A 10,000-nucleotide genomic window follows, 5' to 3' on the forward strand; every position below is an offset into this window, starting at 1 on the left:
GTATGGTGACTTTGTACAAATGATGGACACTGTTTATAAACAAAATGTCATTCTGCTAGGAGATTTCAACATTAATCTGTTCAAACCACAACCTGCATGGGATTCAGCTACTACTCTCTTTGGTTTGCATCAACTCATTCACAGTGCAACAACCAGAATCACGAAGACGTCATCCACACTACTCGACCTTATTTACACAAAAAACAAAGATCTGGTATGTAATATAACCATGTCCAAGAAAAGCATCAGTGACCATTGTCCTGTTCTCTGTAAATGGTCTTGTAAACTTCCTCGGAAACAAAGCAAGGGTCACACAAGGATCCAATACCGCCCTTTCAAAAATTTTTGTTGCGCTGCGTTTTTTCTTGATTTGAGCTTGGCACCCTTCCATAAAGTATTCATGACTGTGAATCCAGTGCAGGCATCAACAGTATGGTATGAAACCTTTCTTGCAGTTCTTGACAGACATGCTCCTCTTCGGAGCTGTAGCATCTGCATCAGCATATCAATCACTACAGTTTATGTACAATGATATTGTTGTGTATTTCTGTTCTCTATTTGTTCAGTATCTGTTTCTCACTTTGGTCATGTCTCTGTATGTGCATGTGTGTGTGTGTGTGTGTGTGTGTGTGTTGGGTCGGAGTTAGTTTGTACATGTGGGGGGGTGGGATGTGGTGGGGTTGGTGTGAATGTGTTCGTTTTAGTACTTTTTACAATGTTATTATCATCCCTAGTAGTAGGAGTGGTAGAAGTAGTTGTAGTATTTACAAAATTTGTTATTGTTGTGTCGTTATTGTTATTGTTGTTAGTGTTGTCACAAGGACAGATTGGAAGAATAGGCAATGCCTAAAATCTTTATCCTTGAGTAATAAAGTTTTTGAATCTTGAATCTCTCACGTAACATTTTGCAGTAAAACGTTTTCTATGTGTTCAAGGATATGCCTCGAACCAAGTTCTGAATAGTGGAACCTGAAGGTATCCTTTGTATGTGGAAACTTACGAAAAGTGTATTAAGTACTGGTTTAAACTGTTGAAACTGCCTCAAAGTTGACTTTGTAGACAGGCATACGATATGATGTCATCCCAGATACGGAAAGGACAAGACAAGTGGGCTTCTTGTGTAAGAAACGTTTTGTCAGAAAAAAAGGTTTTGCAATTGTGTGGATGCGTCAAGGTGTGGGGTGTGAGCAAACTTTTATTTCAGAATTCAGATCCAAACTGTTGGATATATTTAAACAAAACTGGCATTCAGACATATAAATCAAGGATAATTACAGCTGGTTCCATTCATTAAAAAGTATATTCCAACTCCAAGCTAATAAAATGTTCTGCTATTGCGAATAAATGGCATCGTACAATACTTGCCAAATTTAGATTAAAAACTCTTGGCTTTAATGCCAGCAAAAATGGTCTTTTGTTTAACTCCACAGTTGATGATAAAAATCAGTTTATGTTTGATTCTAAATCTTAGGATGATTTAACCTTGAGAAGTATATGTGTTTTTATTTTTAAAAGAGTTTGTAAAAAGAAAGGATCTCTTCAGTGAGGTGATAATCGTGATGGCAAAATTTGTATCAGAAGCTTTGAAGATTAGACAAAAACCAACAGATACAAACTGCTTTGTCAGATAGGTTTGGGCTGGCATTTTCTTCTGTAGCCAGTGTTGGAATCTGTTGCATTGACTGATGGATGAACGGCAGATAGGTTTGGGTGGACATTTTCTTCTGTAGCCAGTGTTGGAATCTGTTGCATTGACTGATGGATGAACGGAGTTATTATGCTGGGTGGCCTGTTGGTTGCTACCATTTTTCTTCAAGGAAAAACTTTGTTTTGTTTCAGTATTTGCTTTTACCACGTCCATTCGTTTATTCTGTTTGTCATGCAATGAAAGTATGTGGAGGTATCACTCATGTCATTAGGACCTCATGACCAATGACATTAAAGTGCCAAAGCGTCAAAAGCATCTCTCTCACACATACACATCGAGCGTGCACTATCTCACAAAGTTAAACTGAACTCACACACACAGACACAGAAACAACACACACACACACACACACACACACACACATCATCATCATCATCATCATCATCATCATCATCATCACACATACACATACTCATTGAAATGAAAACACACACACACACACACACACACACACACACACACACACACACACACACAGAGAGAGAGAGAGAGAGAGAGAGTTGCATTTGAAACAATACTCACACTCTGTCTCTCTTAGTTTCCATGAGTAATTTTATGCCATTCCAGATCCCTGTACATACATCATGTTGGCCCTGGCACACGGTGTGTCTGTGTCTCTGTGTGTGTGCTCACGCGCGCGTGTGTGTTAGTGTGTATGTAGTAAGGAGGGAATTGTACTGACTTACTAACCAACCAGCAGCAAACAAATCTATGCATCCAGTCCTAACTAACCTCTGTCACCTCAAGGCTGCTGTCCGAGAAACTTGCCAGAGGCGGGCGCTGCTGGTGATGACTACTAATGTATCTGGAGGATTCTTCTTAGACAGCTGTTGATAAAGATCTGCACTTTCATGGCGATTACCTTGGTTGTAACTGGTTTTGCTCCATACAGAAGGACTGGTTTTACGTTGTAAAGCCTGATGAAGTTGATCACCTTTGTCTTGCGAGGTATTTTTCTTGAGCACTGCACGTTGTTGAGTTGAATGAATACTGTTCTCGCCTTGCCCAATTCTTGCTGTGAAGTCTTTTGTCAGTGCCGGCCTGTTTCTCATGGCATTATGCTGAGCTAGATTTGAGTTGGTGAGATCCATCAGAAATAGACACCATGAGTGAGTTGGTTGTCAGTGCTGCAAATCTTCTCAGTTTGTTGTTTTCTTAAAACCACCAACAGAATCTCTCTCTCTCTCTCTCTCTCTCACACACACACACACACACATTCTTGGGCGAATGAAGCACTTTTCAGGCTTCCAGATCGAAGCTCAGTCGTTTTACCAGTTTTCAACCACCTACACACACACACACACACACACACACACACATTCTTGGGCGAATGAAGCACTTTTCAGGCTTCCAGATCGAAGCTCAGTCGTTTTACCAGTTTTCAACCACCTACTCCCATTCCTCTGTGTGTGTGTGTGTGTGTGTGTGTGTGTATGGTGGGATGGATAATACTACACTCTCTCTCTCTCTCTCTCTCTCTCTCTCTCTCTCTCTCTCTTTCTCTCTCTTCTGCATATGTAATATGTAGGCAAAGTAATCACAAGCACTCTCAATCAAATAATTTTCGATTCAAAATTCAAATTCAAAATACTTTATTGTCTGCTTCAACCAAGACAGAAAATTCTCTTTCGGCTCACTCAAAATTGTGTACTTGCACTAAATGGTATTGCTGAAAAGTATTGAGCGTTCCAGAATCTTCTGTGACAGTGGAAAACACAGGTGCAGAAAGATTTAAGCTATGCGGATGGACTAAAATTCGGGTGGAGTTAGTAGGGATAATGCAGACATCCAGGGTATTGCAGTGAGGTCATCTCAGGGAGATTCAGTAGCTTTGAACGTCTGGACCGTGGACAGATGATCACAGACAGGCCATCAGAGTACAGGCAGCCAGGTTGTTGCCCAAACAGCTACAGGTGTTGCAGTCATTTTTGTAGGTCTCCCCAGCCTTGTATTCCACACCCTGGTACACACAGCCCTTTGGGGTGGCTGTGTCAGTGGTTGGGAACAAACAGAGCAACACAACGTGATCACAAAGAAGTAAGAGTTGATTTGGTCACAAGTTCTGGTAACCTCTATCCACATGAGACAAAATGTTTTAATATGTTTTTCTCACTCATTTAATTCTTTATTGATACATCCCCACCCCTCTCTTTCTCTCTCTCTCTCTCTCTCTCTCTCTCTCTCTCTGTATCTCCGTCTCTTTCCTGCCTATTTTGCATTCTTGATTAATGTATCACTATTAGTATTTCTTTACTATCAATATGTATCTCCCACCCAACATGTCAGGCTTTATAATATTGTGCACTCACTGACTGTATGTTACACCATCTCTCAATCCCATCTTACCCTCAATAAAACATTTTCCATTATCATCTTTTCCCTCACTCATTCCTCTCTCTCTCTCTCCACTCTGTCTCTCTCCCCTCTCTTTCTCTACTATTTCTCTCTCTTAGACTCTTCAAACTCTCTCTCTCTCTCTCTCTCTCTCTCTCTCTCTCCTTCCCCCTTTTGATCTTTTTAAATCCAGCCTCATGTATTCTGGTGGTTTGCTCTGGAAGAATATTCCATCCTCTCTGCATAACCACACCTTATTGTGTAAATTTTAAAAAGCACATCATTCTCATTCAATGAAAGAAGTTGCTGACACCTTCAAATGATTTCGTTCGAAATTTTCTCATCCTCTTGCTTTGTCTCTCTGTTTCAATCTGTCTGCAGCTACTAACATTGTCATCATATATACGTGAATGTTTACATATGTATTTGTGTGTATCCGAATGTCCGTGTGTACTTCATCATCGTCATCATCATCATCATTATCAATAGCATCATCACCATCATCGTCATCTCTCTCTCTGCGTGTGTGTGTGTCATTGCACTACTATATTAATATACCTTTTTGTCATGAATGCAAGTATCATGATTATGTAAATGTTTACTGTGCATATGAGTGTATTTGAATGTCATGTACATATTTCTATAACCTTTTGTTATCCTGTGAATATTTTGATTTCATTTCTCTTTGCCATGAGGGCTGGATGTAAAATAGCATATGCATGCTTATTCCACTTCCCTCATTTCAAAAACGTTCCTTCGTTCGTTCGTTCGTTCTTTGATACACTCACCATCACGTTTGTGCGGCGGGCAGGCCATCTTAGTGCAGGCAGCCTTGTTGTCGCCCAGACAGCGACAGGTGTTGCAGTCATCCATGTAGTTCTCCCCAGCCTTGTATTCCACACCCTGGTACACACAGCCCTTTGTGGTGGCTGTGTCAATGGTTGGGAACAAACAGAGCAACACAACGTGATCACAAAAAGAGTTGTTTGGGTCACAAGTTCTGAGAACATCTATCCACGTGAGACAAAATGTTTTCCCTGTGGGTTGGGCACTGATAGAATAGACCCACTGCCCTGCCATGCATGTCATAAGAGGCGAGTAAGGCAGGACCACCTCGCCCGGAGGATAAAGGGGTTTGTGTGACTGACTGCAACAGTTCTGTGTCGGAGAAAGAGAGAGGGATGTTGCCGATGATCAGCTTCGTTGAAGGGGGCTGCTCCTCTCTACTGTCCATCTACTGTCTCCATCCCGGAGACTTATGACGCGGTGCAGTGAAAGCCGAAAGGAAGCTGCAAGGCTGACTCCCCTTCTGACACCCAGGACAACAACGCGAGTAGCCACATGGAACATCAGGACGATGTATGAAGCAGGAAGAGCCATCCAAGTAGCGAGAGAGATGAAAAACTACAAGATCGGAGTGCTAGGATTGAGTGAGACAAGGTGGCTACAGTCAGGACAGATGAGACTTTCATCTGGAGAGCAACTGCTGTATTCAGGACACACAGAGGATGGAGTCCCCCACACTGAGGGCGTGGCCCTGATGCTGGCACCGGAGGCACAGGGGGCACTCATCGGCTGGGAACCTGTCAACTCCCGCATCATCACAGCCAAGTTTACCACCAAGAAGAATGACATCAGGCTGAACATCATCCAGTGCTATGCTCCCACCAATGATGCAGAAGAAGAGAAGAAAGATGACCTCTACCAACAACTACAGACAGTGATAGACAGAAGAGGAGCCAAAGACATAACCCTACTGATGGGAGATTCCAACGCCAAGATCGGAAGGGACAACACCGGCTACGAGGACACCATGGGGACACACGGACTGGGACAGATGAATGAGAATGGTGAGCGCTTTGCAGACCTGTGCGCCCTGAACCAGCTGGTGATAGGAGGAAGTATCTTCCCACACAAGCGCATCATCAAGGCCACATGGAGATCCCCGAACCACGTCACGGAGAACCAAATCGACCACATCTGCATTAGCCGCAAGTTCAGGTGATCATGGCAGGATGTACGAGTGATGAGAGGAGCCGATGTGTCATCAGACCACCACCTTCTTACGACGACAGTGAGACTTCGCCTCAAGAGATTCACCAACGCCAACAACACACGGACAAGGTACAATGTTGGACTGCTCAGAAACAAGGACACACAAGCAGCATTCCAGATCAGCCTTTCCAACAGGTTCCAGCCACTACAAGAGCTGAAAGAAGACGGTGAGATGGACATCGAGACACAGTGGGAACACAGCAAGAAGCTCTGGCACGACACATGTGAAGAGGTCCTTGGCAAGAAGAAAACTCAGCACAAGGAATTGATCTCTGCCAACACCATCCACAAGCTGGAAACAAGGAAAGAGAAGAAAACTTTGCTGAACACAAGCAGAACAAGAGCAACTTAGGCAAAGGCACAGGAAGAGTACACAGCAGCGGACAGAGATGTAAAGAGGAGCATCAAGAAGGACAAGAGGGACTACATCGACGACCTGGCCAGTCAAGCAGAGGCAGCAGCCGGACAGGGGAACCTGAAGGACCTGTACCTGGTGACCAAGAAGTTGACGGGCAAGTTCCAGCAGACAGACAAGCCAGTGAAGGATAAGAACGGGAACCCACTGATAACAACCGAGGAACAGCTGAAACGATGGGCAGAACACTTCAGGGAGCTGCTGAACCGCCCCGCCCCTGACGCACCACCAGACACTCCACCCGCAGAGATGGAACTGCCCATCAGCTGCGACAAACCCTCAAAGGTAGAGATCAAGAAGGCCATCATGACTCTGAGAAATGGGAAGGCTGCAGGGCCGGACAAGATACCTGCAGAAGCCATCAAAGCAGACACGGAAACAGCTGTCAACATGCTATACAACCTCTTCAGCAAGATCTGGGAGGAGGAGGAGGTACCGGCCCAGTGGAAAGAAGGAATCATCATCAAGCTGCCGAAGAAAGGAGACCTCAGGGACTGCAGCAACTACCGAGGGATCATGCTCCTGTCAACGCCAGGCAAGGTTCTCAACAGGGTTCTACTGGAAAGGATGAAAGAGGCTGTCGACCCCAAGCTCTGAGACCAGCAGGCAGGCTTCCAGCGGAACAAATCCTGTGCCGACCAGATCGCCAACCTGCGCATCATCGTGGAGCAGTCGCTGGAGTGGAACTCCCCCCTCTATATCAACTTAATAGATTATGAGAAGGCCTTCGACAGTGTGGACAGAGAGATGCTGTGGAAGCTGCTGAGGCACTACGGAGTCCCAGAGAAGATCATCTCCCTCATCCGGTGCACTTACCAGGACATGAGCTGCAGGGTTGTCCACGCAGGCCAGCTGTCCGAAAGTTTCGAGGTGAAGACCGGAGTTCGTCAAGGGTGCCTGCTGTCACCGTTCCTCTTCCTCCTGGTCATCGACTGGATCATGAAGACCACTACAACAGGCAGGAACAACGGTATACAGTGGACACTCTGGACACAGCTGGATGATCTCGACTTCGCTGACGACCTGGCGCTCCTGTCACACAACCACAGCCAGATGCAGGACAAGACCACTCGCCTGGAGACCACGTCAGCCAGGACAGGGCTCAAGATCAACAAGAAGAAGACCGAGCTGATGAAGATCAACACCACTGCCAACACTCCAGTCACAGTCGGTGGAGAGCCCATCAGGGAGGTGGAGTCTTTCGTCAACTTGGGAAGCGTGGTTGACCGACAGGGAGGCACGGACCGAGACGTCACAGCCAGAATCGGCAAGGCCAGAACAGCTTTCATCATGCTCAAGAACATCTGGGCATATGGAGCAATCAGTATGAAAACCAAACTCCGCATCTTCAACTCCAGTGTGAAGTCAATTCTGCTCTACGAATGCGAGACATGGCGGACAACGCAGACGATGCAGCAGAAGATTCAGACATTCTTCAACACCTGTCTGAGGCGCATCTACAAGATCCGATGGCAGGAGAAGATCCGAAACGAAGATCCATGGGAGCGAGCGGGACAGGAACCAGTGGCCAAGCAGATACTGCCGAGGAAGTGGGGCGAGGGGTCGTCGATGGCCTATGCTCCACCAGGAGCGATGGGCAAAATGAATGAATGAATGAGACAAAATGTTACAATCTGAACACTAGAAGTCTTAAATAACTGTTACACAGTTTCAATCAAAACCATAGAGAGGCTGTCTCCCATCAGACATCCAATTGTTGATAATAATTATTTCCGCCTCTCTCGCTCTTTCTCAACTAAATTTGCACGCTTGATTTGTGCTGTTCTTTTTAATGGCATGTCTTTCTCACACACTGAATTCGTTATTGATGCACCCCACCCCACTCTCTCTCTCCTACCTATTCGCATTCTTGATTAATGCATTAGTATTTCTTTTCTATTAATATGTTATCTACCATCCAACATACATTCTTTATTATATGTTTTATTCACTCTCCACATGTTACATCATCTCTCTACCATGGTACCTTCAATAAAACATTTGCCATTGTCTCACTCTCTCTCACTTCTTCTTCTTATCTCTCACCCCCCACTTTCTCTCCCCACTCTCTCTCTCCTCTCTTCCATTTCTCTTTCCACACTATCTTTAATCAAATTCTCTCCATCCCCATCTCTTTCTCTCTCCACTTTCCCTCTTTCCCTCTCTTCCCACTCTCTTCCTCCCTCTCTCTTTCAATGTAACTTTGTCTCCATCCCTTTCTACCTAAGGAATCGCATTTTGTCTTCCTTTGATCCATCTGACCTCTCTGTTTCTGTCTCACCTCTCCACCACCACCACCCCTTGTCCCTTTTTCACTCCCTTTTCCTGTCTCTTTCTCACATGCCTCTTCCTAATTTGTCACACACAGAGAGACAGACAGAGAGAGAGAGAGAGAGAGAGAGAGAGAGAGATCATGCAGTAAGGTTCAAACCTATAGTCTTCACAACGTCAGGCTTTCAATGCCGAAATCGATTCCATCCCTCAGCCAGCTGCACACACTTTCTTACAGTGTTGATACACTCACCATCGCGTTTATGCGGGCAGGCCATGAGAGTGCAGACAGCGATGCCGTTACCAAAACAGCTACAGGTGTTGCAGTCGTCCTTGTAGGTCTCTCCAGGCTTGTATTCTACGCCCTGGTACACACAGCCAGTTGGGGTGCCTGGAAACAAACAGACCAACACAACGTGATCACACACAAAAATCAGAGTAAATTCGGTTACATGTTCAGTGGAAATATATACATGCGAGACAAAATGTTACAATCTGAATACTGCAACACTTAAGATGCCATCCACTAACTGGCACACAGATGCAATCAAAACTACAGAGAACTTATATCCATGCCCGACAAAATGTCTGGATCTTGAGATATCATCCACTAACTGGCACATAGGTACAGTCAGAACCACAGAGAGGCATAGATTTACAATACGATCTTACCCTCAATAAAAACATTTTCCATTTTCATTGACGTTTCTCTCCCTCTCCTTTACCTTCGTCATTCACTCTCTCTCTCTCTCCCTCCCTTTCTCCTCTCTCTCTCCCCATGCTCTGTCTCCCCCTCTCTCTTTCTCTACTATTTCTCTCTCTTAAACTCTTCAAACTCTCTCTCTTAATATCATATATATGTGAATGTTTACATATGTATTTGTGTGTATCCGAATGTACGTGTGCACTTCATCATCGTCGTCATCATGACCATCATCATGATCAATGTCATTATCATCGTCATCTCTCTCTCTACGTCACCTGAAATCCAACATTGCTTTCTACAATTTGTCGGTTCCCTCTTACTCTCTCTTGAGTGGGTGCATTTGTGTGTGTGTGTGTGTGTGAACTGGTGGGATGGTGTTTGATTGCGACGGAAGGACTTGTTTTCTCCTGGTTTGTTTGTTTTGTTTTGTTTTGTTTTTTTGTTTGTTTGTTTGTTGTTGTTTGTTGTTGTTGTTGTTGTTGTTTTTTTGGGGGGGTTGTTTTGTTTTTTG

General features: G+C 44.6%; 1 protein-coding gene across 8 annotated transcripts in view; it reads right to left on the reverse strand.

The window, feature by feature from the left end:
• LOC143301505 (uncharacterized) overlaps positions 1-10,000 on the reverse strand; it is a 32,941-nt gene that overhangs the window by 17,543 nt on the left and 5,398 nt on the right. For 7 of the 8 annotated variants that reach the window (XM_076615840.1, XM_076615841.1, XM_076615837.1 and 4 more), the window contains 2 exons: positions 9,037-9,174; positions 4,831-4,971 (listed from right to left, as the gene is read on the reverse strand). The exons of the other annotated variant lie outside the window; for it this stretch is intronic. In XM_076615840.1, coding sequence (XP_076471955.1) covers positions 4,831-4,971; positions 9,037-9,174 — 279 coding nt within the window. The remainder of the gene's footprint in view (positions 1-4,830; positions 4,972-9,036; positions 9,175-10,000) is intronic. 8 annotated transcript variants of the gene reach the window in all.

The sequence above is a fragment of the Babylonia areolata genome, chromosome 27 (genome assembly GCF_041734735.1).
Source record: "Babylonia areolata isolate BAREFJ2019XMU chromosome 27, ASM4173473v1, whole genome shotgun sequence".
In the NCBI taxonomy this organism is placed as follows: Eukaryota; Metazoa; Mollusca; class Gastropoda; order Neogastropoda; family Buccinidae; genus Babylonia; species Babylonia areolata.